The 15,817-nt window shown below is 42.5% G+C and overlaps 1 protein-coding gene across 2 annotated transcripts in view; it reads left to right on the top strand.

Moving 5' to 3' along the window:
- SPTBN5 (spectrin beta, non-erythrocytic 5) overlaps nt 1-15,817 on the top strand; it is a 2,054,098-nt gene that overhangs the window by 66,749 nt on the left and 1,971,532 nt on the right. For both annotated transcript variants that reach the window (XM_078659643.1, XM_078659644.1), the window contains exons 3-5: nt 8,168-8,335; nt 9,368-9,484; nt 12,129-12,286. In XM_078659643.1, the coding sequence (XP_078515769.1) occupies nt 8,168-8,335; nt 9,368-9,484; nt 12,129-12,286 (443 nt within the window). The remainder of the gene's footprint in view (nt 1-8,167; nt 8,336-9,367; nt 9,485-12,128; nt 12,287-15,817) is intronic.

Below are 15,817 nucleotides of genomic sequence, written 5' to 3' on the forward strand. Positions count from 1 at the left end.
GAACCACTGCCATATGTATTACTGTTTACCCAGGTCCCTCGAGTACATGGGTTGGTCCTATGTTACTACTACCACACAGGTATAGCCAGTAATTCCCAAAATGTTATCTGAAGTGTTCCTGGAAACCTAGTGCTGGTACAGCTTCACAAGCGCAAGCTGGAAAAGTCTGTGGATCTAGGAAGTCGAAATTTGCACTGGTGCAAATTCATAGCATTGCGTGTGCAAATTTGCACTTTCCTTTGTAATCGGTTTCATATTCTCTGCCATCCTCATGAGGCATCTGTTAGTCGTGCTCCCGGCTATCATCTGGGGCATACGCGCAGCATACTTTTTGTTGCCATCGGTGAATCATACTCTCTGCCACTCTCAGGGAACTTTGACTCTAACGTCATGTGACCTGGCAACGTGATAGGGATGCACATGATCATAATCCTCGGACTTCCCCTAACATCGACGATAACCCCCTCACCTTATCAGTTTCAATGCAGAATTGTTGAAGGGGTGGCATGTTGGCTCGTGAGTCTGAATGTGAGCTTGGTTACAGCTTATGGTGACTTAAACAACTCGCTCCCAAGAAGCAAAGTGTATGAATGTGGGCTTTGTATGTGTACGAGCCCATTTCTTTAAATAGGGTCTGCCAATAACCTCAAGAGGATTCAACTCTCTCTTTTTTTAGTTTCAGTCTGTTTCACACTGTGTTATGGGAAAGAAGCCATGTGGCCTGGACAAGAGCTGTCCCTCCTTCCTCAGTGTGCAGAATTTTTTTCTTTGGGGTTTTATATAGCGCGAACTTGACCCGACGGTATCGGACATCAGAGCGCTTTACATGAGCACTGTTTGTGTTACAAAAGAGGACACATGAATTTTTGTTAGGCACAGGGAGATTAAGTGATTTTCCAAGAATCAGAGGATGTTGAGCATTGTTGCTGGGACTCGAACCCGGTTCCCCATTTAAGGTCATCTGCCCTAGCCGTTAGGCCACATCCTCTCTCAGAATGGTGAAACAGGCATGTGGATTATACAAGCACTTGCACCAGTGGCGGTTGGCTATGTTCCCAAGAGAGCATGTGAAGGGTTTTGTTGTGTGCTGCTATGTTCACATGTATGAGCTATTTTGGTGTGCATGCCTGCAATTTCTAGTGGAATAGAAGGTGCTGCAGTTGGTTGGCAGCCAGATTGGTGCAAGAGGCCTCTATGCCAACCGATGGGTGGTGCCCCGTGTGTCCAGAAGGTCCAGGGTTCGAGGCCTTGCCCAGCAGCTGGGAGGATGGAAGAGTCTTGTGTCAAGCTTCTGACCTCACCGGTTGTTGGCAGAGAGGGGAAGCAATGGAGGAGCCTTGTATGTGGCCAAAGTACACATACAGATATGTGGTGGACATGGAAAGGTCTTCAATTATTCAACTCCATCTATAACGTATTTTCATCACCATTATCACTGTACCAAGGTGATGATTATGGACTTCCAAGATAGACTGCATTGTGCCCCATGCGCATGAACCATTTGCTCTACAGCACTGTAAGGCATCTTCACAGAAGTGTACAGCACATCTAGGAGAAAGGTCTTCTCATCATCCCGCGCATCAAGCAAACCAGACTGGGAGGCAAATCATTCTCCCATCTAGCACCCCATTACTGGAATCAGCTTCCTTTGGACATACGCCTTTGCACCAACTATCTAAACTTTCGGAAAAAATTGAAAACCTCGCTCTTTAAAAAAAACTCCTACTGCTACACCTGCTTGCGTCTTCAGCGCGGAGATACCCCATGTGGGGTGATTCAGGCGCTTTACAAATGACATAAATAAAATAAATAAAAATAAATCTAAACCCCCTAACTAAACAAACTTGGTTTTCTGGATTAGTTACGTGTCCTATTGTAGCAGTGTAATCTCCTGTGAGGTCGGACAGGCACTGGAATTTGTTAGCACCAGTGTTAGTACAGGCAGGCACTTTGTGCTGAGCAGGGTTGGATGTCCCAACCCGTGTGACTATGTGAAGCCTTAACAAATATTTGCCTTACTACTAATTGATTGAAACTTCTATCATTCAGACTACACTTTTAAGTGCTAACAGACCCTGCTGCACTGCTTACAAATGTGTGACCACAGCAAATAAATGGCTTACTCATGGCTCTGTGCCAGGACTGCACACTGATAAAGTCACCTGCATGCCATAGTTACTGCTTTTACTGCTCTGAAATGTCATTGTCCAAAGGTTGTCGAGCTGCTTTTATATCTCTTAGCAAGAGTGCCCTTGAATGCTCCCGTTGCTGGGCTGAGGTCATTTGTATGGACGCCTCTCTGATGTTATCCTTCTGCAACATTTCAATGCCTAGTAGTGGTTGCTGTGCAGTGGAGTCACTAGAAAATGTGTATTTTGGGGCTGAGAGCACAAAAGGAACCACAGAGAAAACTGGTAGGGCCACTCATGATGGGCAATTTTCAAGAGTGAGCACACACCGGTGTGTGCTTCTATATTTAGTAACTGCAACAAAAACAAGGTGATGGAAGAAATGAATGCTTGAATAATCTCAACCACTGGCAGTCGCTCGGGCCGCATCCCAATCCATGTTTTTTCGCCACCCATATTGGGCAAGCTTCAAGAGTGACTGCACACGTTTATGTGATTGTATATTTAGTATCAGCAGCACAGTAACACCCTTAACTCATTTCTCGCAATTAACATTTTAATTATTTTAGGTATGAGGTTGTAAAGATTTGCATTATACACATATATCCAGCTCCATGGTTTATTCACTTACCGCTCTGTCTCTGCACACATTATTATCTGTTACCTAATTTCATCAATATTAATGAGTACTATCAGAAACATCAGATCTGACCTTCTTCTTGACACCTGTAACCTCACAGATCCCACTTGGTCACCACCTCTCTCTTTGCTCCAGATGCTCTAAAGTTGCCAGTGTGCATTGTGTGCACTGTGTGTTCAAATCTGACTTTGTGCTTATGTATTGATGTTATATCTATAGGTACATAGCTAGATATAGTTGAAAATAAGGGCCACTAGGCCCACCTATTTTTTCCTTTTTCCAACCTGCTGAGACTTCATATGTTTTAGTCCAAGCCTTTGTCTTTCCCCTTGCACAATAACTGTCATGGGTGTATACTTTTATAAAATATCCGCTTGTCCAAGGGAGGGGTTCAGAAACTTACTGGTCTTAAACAACAACAGGAATGGGCTTTGCATGGTCTAACCCCGTGACCAGTGCCTATTTGTGCCGGTGGGCCCCACCACCACTAATTTTTGGGGCCAGTAAGTTCCTCGAAAGTACCAGTGGGGAAAATACACAAACAGGAAAGAAGAGAAGACGGAGAAAAACATCAACAAGGGAGAAAGTAAGAGCCTGCAAGAGTGATATAAAGCAGCATGGAGCATCTGGCAGTGGATTAAAGAGGCCTGAGGTGGATTCTGGACTCCGCGCCCTTGGTATTAGGCGTGGGGACGTTTAATAGCACCGGCCACTGCCTTTTGACCACTGCTTTGGCCACCGGCACTCATTATATCTGAAATTAAGCACTGCTCGTAACCACTCCAGTAGTAAGGAGTTTCACATTGTGAACTGACTGACAATTATCATAGGAAGGGTTTACATATTGGAAACTTTCTGACAAATACTATAGGAAGGTGATTTACATTGCACTTCCTAACAAAAAACCACAGGAGGTGGCTTTACATAGTGAACTCTGACAATTACAGTAGGAAGAGGTTATACATTGTAAACTCCTGCCAAACACAATAGGCAGAGGCTTTATACTGTGAACCCTCTGACAAATGCAAAACCCATAAGAAGTTGTTTTACATTTTGAATTGTTTGATGAATACAACTGGAAGGGGTTTTACTTTATGAACTTTTTTCCAAATGCAATAGAATGGGTTTAGTAGAGACATCCCATTCTATGCCTGGTCATCGTAAATACTTAGATGCTCAAGAAACACACATAGGACCCTATTCATAAAGGTGAATTTACAAGTGTAGATTTAGTCTTGTGTAAATCTACTGTTGCACCTAGGTGTAAGTACTCTGGGACAGATTTACAAGCGTCTTGCGCGACTTTTGCGTCACTTTCAAAATAGGAAAATTGACGCAAAAGTGGCGCAAGGGGCTTGTAAATCTGCCCCTCTGTTTTTTGCTATTCACCTTTTCCTAAGAGTATATTTACACCTAAGTGCAGGCCTACAACTCCACGCCCTGAAAACAAAGGTTGGAGCTATTGAAGGCAGAAAATACAAGTGTAAAGTTGCTACTGGTAACTTTTCACACATGGGAAGAGATCTCCACAACCAGGATAGATATCATCTATGAACTTGTCAGCCCTGGTAGCAGAACAGGTGCCACTGCTGAGAGAGTATTGGGATTCATATAATGACACTATAGTGTGCATATATATATTTATTTGCAGACATGTATTATTATTTATTGTAACAAACACTATACAATGCTGGGGGAAGTCAACTGGTGGGATCAGATTTCATAATATCCAGGTCTACTGCCAGGATCCAAAACATATTTCAACAGTTGGGCAATGTGTCCAATATTACTTTATGATTACACTAGCAGCCCGTCCCAACGTTGTCCGGGTATGAATTGCTGCCGGCCAGTAGTGTATTGTTTTGTAGGATTTCGTTTTGATAGCATTTCTTATCTGTGACAGGCCTGTGAAACGCTCCAATTCACAGTGCACTGCTGATGCACTTAAGAGTGCGCGTTCAGTAGTGTGTGAACTCGAGTTTCCCTACTTTATTTTTTCTTGCAATATTATATAGCGCGAATCGACAACATGGCATGAGCACAATTTACATTACAGAAGAACACATTCATTTGTGGTAGGCATGGGGAGACAAAGCGAATTGACAGGAATCACAGGATGTTGAGCTGATGCCGAGATTCGAACGTAGCTCCCCAGCTCTAAAGTTCGCAATTCTAGAACTTGTGGTGGGAGGTGTGTCTAAAAGTGTATGTCGGTGCTGGCCACCAATGAGAGAGACCTGTGTATTTTTCAAATGGGTGGTGAAAAAATATGAGTATGTTGCTGGAGATGTGGGCCGCCGTGCCACCAATGTACTTACCAGGGGAGGGTAAACACCCATTATTCCGCAGCTTTCTTTCCGCATACCATCACTCCGCATACTTTATTACGAAAGTACCATGACTCCGCAATGCCATTATAACGCATGGCATTACATTTTATATGCTTTTACCACGCATACATTTACAACGAAATTCGTTGTAAATGCATGAATGGTAAAAGTATGTTTTTTTTAATGTTTGGATAAGGTAAGTATGGGTATAGGGGTATATGTTTTGGGGTACTGAGGTATATGTTTTGGGGTGTTTGGGTATTTTAAGGGTTCCGATTTAGTTTTGGGTTATGGGGTACAGGGGTAGTTTTAGGGTTTAGGGATAGGTATGGGTTTTGGGGTACAGGGGTATTTTTAGGGTTCATGGCTAGGTCTGGGTTTTGGGGTATAGGGGTATTTTTAGGGTTCAGGGGTAGGTTTGGGTTTTGGGATACAGGTGTATTTTAAGGGTTCAGGGCTATGTTTGGGTTTTGGGGTACAGGGGTATTTTTAGGGTTCAGGGCTAGCTTTGGGTTTTGGGGTACAGGGGTATTTTAGGGTTCAGGGGTAGGTTTGTGTTTTGGGGTACAGGGTTATTTTTAGGGTTCAGGGCTAGGTTTGGGTTTTGGGGTACAGGGTTAGTTTTAGGGTTCAGGGGTAGGTTTGTGTTTTGGGGTACAGGGGTATTTTAAGGGTTCAGGGCTAGGTTTGGGTTTTGGGGTATAGGGGTATTTTAGAGTTCGGGGTGGTTTTGGGGTACAGTGATATTTTTAGGGTTCAGGGCTAGGTTTGGGTTTTGGGGTACAGGGGTATTTTTAGGGTTTAGGGATAGGTTTGGGTTTGGGGGTACAGGGTATATTTAAAGGGTTAAGATGGGTTAGTGTTTAAGGGTGTTGGGGTATTTTAAGGAGTAAGGGTGGGTTATAATTATGGGGTGCAGGGGTATTTAAAGGGAGCAGGGTGGGATTAGCACACGATATGAGACATGGCATGAAGGGCGGAATATACCACACGCCCCCAGCGTTTGTCACGCCCCCAGCACAACGCAGACACGCCCACAAGGGACTACTTTGCTGGCACGGTTCTTTTACCTTTTAAATGTATATGGTGGGCGTCTGCATAGCCTATGTCCTTCTGCTGCAACTGCCCTTTCCAACGCTGTATTGGGTGTTGTGATTGGTGCTGTGGTTCGTGAGAGTATGTGTCCAATTGAGTGCTAGGAAGGGGCAAGGACTTTGGGGAGGTGTGTAGGGAAAGGGGGGAGGAATGGGGTCGTAAACTGAAAAGTGGCAGCGACATATCGGGAAAAAAAATACAGGTATTTGTAAAGCGCAAACAATTACCCCTAAGGGTTTCAAGGCACTGGGGGCTGTCGGGAAGGTTAAGCGAGCTATTGTCCAGAGTCACACGGTGCTGGGCTAACCTGCCACCGTGGATCGAATCGTTAGCCCCGGTGTTCCAGAGCCAGCCGCCCTGGCCGCTGCACCACACCTCTTCCGGAACAGACAGCCAGAAAAGAGAGCATAGTTGCTCATGGTCCTCTGCATGCTCCTGACTACGGGGCACACAGAGACCCAAGGGGAACAGACAGTGATCAGATGAATCACGATGAAGCGATGGAAGGCACACAGGAGGGTAATGGAGGGGCTGTAATGTCCCCGAGATAGGCTAAACCAGGGTCTCGACATCTATGGCAAAGATGAGGTCCCACACAGCCTCAAATTCGGGCAATTGGTCGTTAAGTTTACACGTCATTCGTACACACACCCCAGCGACTCTCTGGAGTTCCGGACTCCATTCAGTGTTAGAAGGTAGGCAAGGCTATCGCCAATAATGGAGGATGACGAGTTTATCCGTAGCCAGTGAGGCAGCTACCCATCTCCATCTATTTTCATGTTATGTACAGTCAGGGAGGTCAGAGATGTCGTGGCGGAGGGCTATGTGGGGGGACTGTGGAATCCACATCACTTGCAGCACTTAAAGTCCCACACCTGAGCCCAAAAGATCTCGAGAGATGGTGTAGTGATGGTGTTTGAATCAGACGAATTAGTAGATTTAGAAGTTTATTCCAAGTAGAATATAGAATGATATGCCGAGACAGTATTTTATTTGCTCAGCCCAGCTCTCAACTGCCTCCTAGAGTCCAGCATCCCAACATTCCAACACATCACATGAATGTTAACATTCCACAGGATAACTAGACTGGCTAAGCAGACATGCAAGACACTACAGATGGGCATGCCCGTAAGATAGGGAACTGGTCACAGCGATCTGCATTGCATCTCCAGACTGTTGGGGTCGTGAGGCAGGAGCTTTGCCCGTTTGAGTTTCCAGAGGGATCAGTACCAGTCAGTCTTAAACACTTTAAAATACAGGAATTTCAAGCACGAGTCCCAGAGGATGTGCAACTTTTATGGAGTAGAAGAATATCTTTCAAGTGCAAAAAGGAGCTCATGTATGTTTGTGGTGGACCTTTATACACAAAACCTTGCTACAGTGCAGTGGAGTACGGATGTATGTCGTTACAACGCATGCTTTTACAACGCATGCCATTACGACGCAACTTTTACGACGCAACTTTTACGATGCAAGTCGTTACAACGCATTGCGTTGGGGGGCGCTGGATAGTGAATAGTTTAATTTACTATTCCAACTCCAGTACCCGTGGATAGTAGGGAAGGTGTTGGATAGAAATTAAACTATTCCCTATACTAGAGCGCCCTCCAGCGCAATGCGTTGTAATAACTGCGTTGTAAAAGTTGCGTCGTAATGGTAGTTCGTTGTAAAAGTTGCGTTGTAAAGGATGTTTCCCGTGGAGTACTATACACAGCAGGAGAGGTACATAGGAAAGTGCTTCCAACTGATGTTGCATGTATCATCATGAATAAATCAGAAAAGCCTGCTTTTGTGATATGTAAATACATTAAGCAGTTGGGGCTTGGGGCTCTGAAAGAGGATGCCTCCCCCTTGTGACAGTTCTGGGTTCTCCCTTAGCAGAGCTAAAGTTATCTTCTGCAGTACCAATCACTCTCTCAGCATAATTCCTCATGGCGTTAATGATATTTTGTGTTTGTTCATGCTGTTTGCAGGGGACCATCCTAGTCACGGATATCTACACAGAGCTGAAAGATGGCATCTACCTCCTAAGGTTGCTGGAGCTCATTTCTGGGGAGGAGCTGCCGCGCCCCTCTAAGGGACGGATGAGGGTCCATTTCCTGGAAAACAACAGCAAAGCCATCGCGTTCCTCAAGACCAAGGTCAGTGACCCCTGGAAGTCACCACAAGGTGCCTCTATCGGCCTCACAGCGCCATAACCTGCATCCGGTCAACAGACTGTTTCACCTGTGTGTAGTTCAAGGGCAAAGGATTCTTCTGTTGTGATTCTTGATAACGTGTCTGGCACGTACATGGGCATCTTCCCTGCAGGGTATATGTAAGTGTGACTGAAGAATGCTGGGTAAATGCAGTAGATCCAATGTTCTGCAGAGCCAACGGTAAGCCAGACTTTGAACTAACTTGATTCATTTTCTTATGGAATAGAATTTGCTGTTGACCTAGACTACCCTCATAAATTTGTAAATTCCTTAATTTTTGGGTTTACAGGAGGACAAACAGAAAGCCCCTCAAACATCGATGGATACTTAGGGACTGATTTAGATCTCGTCCAAAGAAATATAAATCCCATAGGATACAATGGGATTTTTATTTTGGTGGACAGGATATCTGTCACTGTTGTGATGGAGTAACCCGTCTGCCGAGTTCTAAAATCAGGCCCTGACTCTATGTACCTCAAATTTAACGTCACATATATGAGTTTCACACTACTGTGCCTACTTGATCTGATTAGTCTGTAACAAAAGTGTCCAAGTGAGGTCTACTAAGGCCAAATCTAAGACATATTTCTGGCTATCTACAGATAAATCTTCATCGAGGTAAGCTCAACGAACCTTACTAGCACAGTTAGTGGATTACCTGAAAATCTGACATGGACACGGCCCTCCTGGCCTTGAAACGGAGATTGTAAGAGTCTGATGAAAATTCAAACTAATTTACTAATCAGCGAATCATTTCGGCTCCAACATTTCTTTAACTTTTGTGCACTCACGCCCGCAATTTGAGAAGTTGTGAATTTCTATGACGTCTTTAAATCAATAAAACACCAATGTTGTCCGAGCATGAACGTTTTCTCCCCGTGTTGCTGCTACTAAGGCAATAGGAAAAATTCTTTATACATTGGCCACTGTTACAGAAATACATTTCCCAGTGTAAACATATTTCCTTTATATTAGGTGCCGGTAAAGCTGATTGGGCCGGAGAACATAGTGGACGGGGACCGGACCTTAATCCTCGGCCTCATCTGGATCATTATCCTGCGGTTCCAAATTGCCAACATCACCCTCGATAATGTAAGGCATTTATTTTGCTTTTCCAGCTCTTCAGCTCTTTTAATTCTGATGTTCCTTTCTAACTTTAATCTTGATAGAGCAGTCTTATTAATTGATATGTGCCAATTTCTAATCAGGTGCGTTCCCATAGAATCCAAAAGAGGACCCCCATCCAAGCTGCTTCTTAGTCAAAGTTTCCATCCAAAATAAACGACATAGTCCCACCTTTTGTGGATCGAACGACAGTAATTAATCATTGAAATTTCATACAATGTTCCAGTACAAGTTAAAAACTAATTTTCAGTACATTACATTTTAGCCGTCTTTTCAACTGAGAAAAAGAGCACTTTTAACCGTTTACAAATTACTAATATTCTGCTAAAAAATATGGTCAAAAATTACGCTATGACATTTTGCGACCAATATCTGATTTACTGAACAAACCTATGTACCATAGGTTCAAATCACAAAATCACCAATCCCTTAGGGTTACCAAACGAACTGTCTAATGAATATTAATTAGGCAGGTCACTATTTGTGACTCCCTTTGATTGGTCACAAGTACTGAGATGATGGCCTGCACGGGACAAGAGACCACCATCCCTGTGTTTACATTTCCAAACGTAAAACCTTTTTTATTTAAAGTAGGCCATCGTTCTTAAAGGACTCTGTACTGCTTTAAAAAAAATAAAAGGCAGGGAGACAGGCCTTCGTTCCCTGGTTCAATGGCTACTACCCCTGAAGCTGTCACCATGATTCCCAAATTGGAGGGGGACCCCTTTCCCTTTGTGGATCTTTGTGAATCTTCTCCTTGGGGGCGATGTGAATTGTGGTAAAAAAATACCGGATGTCAATTTGGAAGGAATGCCGCTTTTAGGCCCCTTTCAAATCTCGCTTAAAGAAGGATTGAAAAATCCATTTTCCAAGCCGCAAAAACTTTTCTTACTTATAAAATGGGGTTTGTACATTGCAAAAATAAGTTTTGCAGCCGCAAACCCAATAATTTTGAAAGATCTACCATCTGTGAAGAAAATACTCTAATTCAACATCACTTACCCATAATCCCAGTGATCTGGCAGGGTGTATTTGTAGAACCAGTAGTTGTTATGATTTAAATTAGAGATTTATGTGACAACAACAGATGCACACATGAGGATATACATTAGTGGAGAAGCCTTAATGACCAATAATACCAACATATACATTTTGATTTGCAAAGACAATTCATAGGAAATATTATAATATTATTATTATTATAATATTATAAGTATACCAGAACTACAATTTCCAACATAAACCCTAAACATATCCCTATCCCAATCCCTAAGATTCATCCTAACCACAACCCTGATTCTAGCTGAAAACCCTAAACTTAACTCTTTCCCTACATCAAAGAACAACCCTTATTCTTAGCTGGTCCCTAAACTTAAACATAACCCTAACTATAACTACTACCATTAATGTAAAGCAGACCCTTAAAAAAAATCCTAACTCTAACACAGAGACTAATTCAATTGCAGGTTCAAATCTTAACTATAACTCTTCAATGGTTAAATCATAATGGGGGAAAATTTGAATTTGTAATGTTTGATGCATTTTCCTAATGTATTCATTGTGATGATATCAGCATGAATAAGCAGTCATATTGTACATGGATTATAGGTGATAAATATGAGAGTTGTTCATGGGAAAGACACACTTTAGAATCTGGATCATTATCCTGCGGTTCCAAATTGCCAACATCACCCTCGAAGGTCCAAGGTTTGATAAGATCACCTCTAAAACAGGATCAACTAAAGCCCTTAAGTGGCTGTTAATGGATTTAATAAACTAATATATGTAACACAACCAAGAATGTGGTGGAAGGTCTTTTCTCAGTGTACATGCTTTAGTATCACTCAAAAATTCAGTCTCATTGCACTAATTTGGTTTTGGGCTAATCGGACAAGCTGTTGATTTGTATGGAAAATTTACTATGTCCTCTTACCAAAGATAGGATAGCTAAGGGGTTTAGCCCAGAAGATTTTGCACCATCTGAAATGGAAGTCAATAGATTATTTAAATGTTAAGTCCTAATCTTGTGGGTACCAAGAGGATAATGTTAGTTGATAATGTTAGGAACATGAAAATGAATGTAAAAAAAGACAGTGACTGCTAAATAAACAAATAAAACTGTACCTTTTGATTAGCTAACCCAGTATTTCTGCTACTCTATGAATTTTTTAATATGCATGCAATTAGAATTCCAACGCTTTTCAGAAAGTTACATTTTGTTTCACAGTATTTGGTTGGATTTCAGAGACAGATTCTTTATTATTTATTTAAAACTTTTATTAGAGACAGATTTTAAACTACTGTTCCTGGTCTTTGTAAATGATATCATAGTGTTTCACCACTTTATTGGCTCTGCCTGTTCTAATGATATCATAGTGTTTCAGCACTTTATGGGGTCTGCCTGTTCTAAAACCTAGAAATAGAATGTGGTCCATGTGCCACTGGAAAGTAACTGCCAGTTCGGAATTGTGTGCTCAACCTCCAGTGTCTTAAATGTACCGTGGTGCAATCTGATTTCACCAGGGTTACATACAGCACAATTGACTGTTGAGTTTATCATATTTCTAATAATCTCTACACTATTTCGCATGCCCTTCTTCCCTGCTTCTAGGATGAGTTTGGGCCCAGTGCTGCTGCCGTGTCTGCCAAGGAAGCATTGCTCATATGGTGTCAACGCAAGACTGCTGGCTACTCCAATGTCAATGTGCAGGACTTCTCGCGCAGCTGGCGGGATGGTCTAGCCTTCAATGCCATCATTCATGCTCACAGGTAAATAAAGGGAGAAAAGTTTATGCTAATAAGTTTATGTTGCCCAGGGGACTAAATCTCCTAGAAAAAACGATCCGGTTTGCACAATTAAAATACAGTAGCTGGTTAACTTTTACAAATACAAAAATAGCATCCAAGTGATTTTGATCCAATAAAGTATCAAACCATTGCATGCAGTCATGCAGGGTCGGACTGGCTACCGGGCAGTTAGTAATGCTGCTGAGCTGGGGGGTGATTTCGTTATTGGGGACCTGCGTGAGCTAAACGAAATTCGTTTTGCATTCAGTATTTCGCAGCGCACGCAGATCTCCATGGACGAAATCAGCCTCCACTGAAGTAAAATCAGGCAGCAGCTCGGCAGCATTCCTAACTGCCCGGTAGCCAGTCCGGCCCTGCAGTCATGCACAAACAAACGGTTGAGTTACTTTGGATATATATGTATGCATATACATATATAAATATATATTTATCCACCGGGGCAGACAAATCACTATCCAGCCAAGAACTAGTGCACTCCCGGGAGAATTGTAGCAAAGTACTGTAATGGCAAGCCTCGAAGCACTGACAGACACGTTTCGGCACATCGCCTTCTTCAATGTCACTTTGTGTTTTTTCACAAAGCCATTTTAAAATCAGAAAGTGCATAGCGTAAATTCATCGAAAGTAAAGATGGCCATAAAATGGTTTACTTTCTTAGGTAACAGCGGCGGCCATCTTGTAATATTAAAAAAACATGAACATGTGATTTCCGTGCATATTCTAAGTTACAGGATATACTAGTAGCAACTCGGACAGTGGGAAATATGGTCAAATATAGAGATATGAAAACCATCTCATGGGAATTCATTTTATAAAACATGTATCTATCCCATATTTTCTTAAAGAAAATAATCTTTATTTTCTTAATGCAAATATGGGATACATATGCACTTTTTGATTTTAAAATGGCTTTGTGAAAAGACACAAACTGACATTGAAAAAGGCGTTGTGCCGAAACGCGTCTGTCAGTGCTTGGAAGCTTGCACATTGCTATAATTCTCCAGTAAGTGCACTCGTTCTTGGCTGGATATTAGTTTTATGTGCCACTGTGGATAAATGTATAGCGGCTCACCACTGCTGGAGATCTGCACCCGGGACGTCAGGTGCAGAGGCGGTGACTGTGAAGTTCGGTATACATATATATATCTTCACCATGATTTATCTGAACCAAAACGAAGGGAATGTCGGTTGAATGCAGAGTCAGCACTCTCTGCCAAAATTCTGTCCAACTCCTTGCAAAACCATCTACAAAGAATACCAACAATCCAGGTTGTTGTTTGTGCAACTTTTATTTAAGTGCACTCCTGCTAGCAATTTGACGCGTTTCGGCTGCCATTCAGCCCTGATCACTAAACATAGGCTCCCATCTTAGTTACATGTTTTAAAATACAAATTACATCATCATAGACAGAGAAACCATACTATTTTGGGCAGCACGTCAGTGTGCTCCACGCACTGCTCATTAAAAAGAGAGGTGGGCAGTGCAGGAGTGAGATTATATTTTTTGTGATTTTTTGGGGGGGCAAAGGGAATACGTGTCCTCTATATGCTGCTATGATTTGTTGTCAATGTATAATCTGTACGTTTGATGTAAAGCACTCTGACACCATGCATTGGGATGAGTAGTGGCACTACTCATCACAATGTAGGGTGTCAGAGCACTTTACATCATACATATACAAATAACAATTTAAATGCCACTATTTTATTTGTATTTCTGTTAAGGCGTGTTAGCACTGCTGTAGTGCTAAAGTGCTATAAATGAAATAAAACAAAATAGTGATATTTAAATTGTTATTTGTGTAAATACTGGGGCAACCAACACATCTGTCATTCTTACAGTGTATGCATATCTCTTATATACTGGGACAGAAGAAAATCAAAAGCATTTCACTTTTAAGTATCTGTGAAGTGATAACATGTGAGACTTTGAGGTTGTCCGCGGCACATGCAGAGTGCCCACTCAAGAGCGCGGCCACCCTAATGTCACATTAGGCACAACAACAGGTTAGTGGTTGGGACCCTCGGGGAGTCATCAACGTCTGGCGGGGGCCACGCGTCATGTCCAGCGCATCAGAGGGTGGGAGCAAGGATCCGGAGGCTGAATGTTACATAGGGGTACCCTCTTTAGGAGCACAGTAATGGTACAGAAGTCACACAACCCCAGGAGTCTTTACGCAGGAGCCTGGAGGAAAGCGACAGCGCCCCACTAGACCTTCGGGCAGTTGTAAGCCTGAGCAACCGGGGGCTTGCTTGGACACACTCTGCCCCTAAAAAGGCATGTGTAAAGGGATGGACTGGTGGTCCACTGTATTTGAGGGGGATAATCCCCAGAAAATGGTAGCACCAATTGGGTTGGCCAGGGTGCAGTTGGTTCATCAGGTGGGCAGGGCAGCTTGGGTTAGCACCGCTGCCTGCCCTTGGATCGCCCGTAAGTTAACCCACCACATTGGCATATTTCTGGTACGAAATAAAACCTGCAGCAAAATGTTTCCCAACAAACATGTCTTGTGTGTTTATTTATTGATGTGCATGCTATGTTGTTCATGTTGGGTGAAATTGGCACTATGTTTCCCCTCCATTGCATCTAGATGTGAGGCTTCTGATAGCTCCCAGCCAAGATACTTCAACAAAAAGAGGACTAATGACCCCTTTACTCCGGCTTTTGTTATGGATGAAGCTGGAATCTGATCAAAAAAACTTCACTCAGGTTTGGAAGAAAATGGACCAACTTCAATCCAGTCCTATTTCCTGGTTCTTTTTAATGGTTGGAGGGATGCCTCTGGGAGCTACCTTACGCTATTCCGTAAACCACTTTAGCTTTGTGGTAAAAGGGGATCGCTTTGTGTTTAACCCTTATAGGTTTTCATCATAAGTATAAGGGTCACTTTCATGGAGCTTTTTTTAAAATTAGCAGTCCACTTTGTAGCTGGTAGCTGAACTACGCGGCGTCCTCCTCCTCCCCGAGTTGTTTCGAAGTTTCCACTTCCACAAAATGCACATACAAGAATAAAAGGATGAAAGAGATATGAGCTGATGCAAACGTGCTCGGATAAACCAACAAAACACAATCAGGGAAGATTTTACCTGGATAAAATTAAGCTGTGAACGAGTCCTTGAAGAAGGTGCAGGATATAAAGAGGCACCGAAACGCCACGTCGACAATTTCGTTCCTACAACAATTTATTGACTTGTAAACATGATGGTGTAATGTTTGTGTTATATAGTGCTATACTAGCAATTTTTAAGAACATTATAAGTTTTTTAATTTTTTAATTTTATGTAAAATAATTGTGTATATAACTTGTACATGTTATTATCAAAATTTTATTCTTTCTAATAAATGAATGAGAAATGTTTTAACAAATAGTAATGTTTCATGGTTTTCATGGTATCTTCAGGCCGTACGTACACTTAGTTGTAAATTTGGTAACCGGTGCAACATTGCAACCCCTGTCTTTGCCTGTAAACATCCCCCTTTGGGATCCTAAC

The sequence above is a fragment of the Lissotriton helveticus genome, chromosome 9 (genome assembly GCF_964261635.1).
Source record: "Lissotriton helveticus chromosome 9, aLisHel1.1, whole genome shotgun sequence".
In the NCBI taxonomy this organism is placed as follows: domain Eukaryota; kingdom Metazoa; phylum Chordata; class Amphibia; order Caudata; family Salamandridae; genus Lissotriton; species Lissotriton helveticus.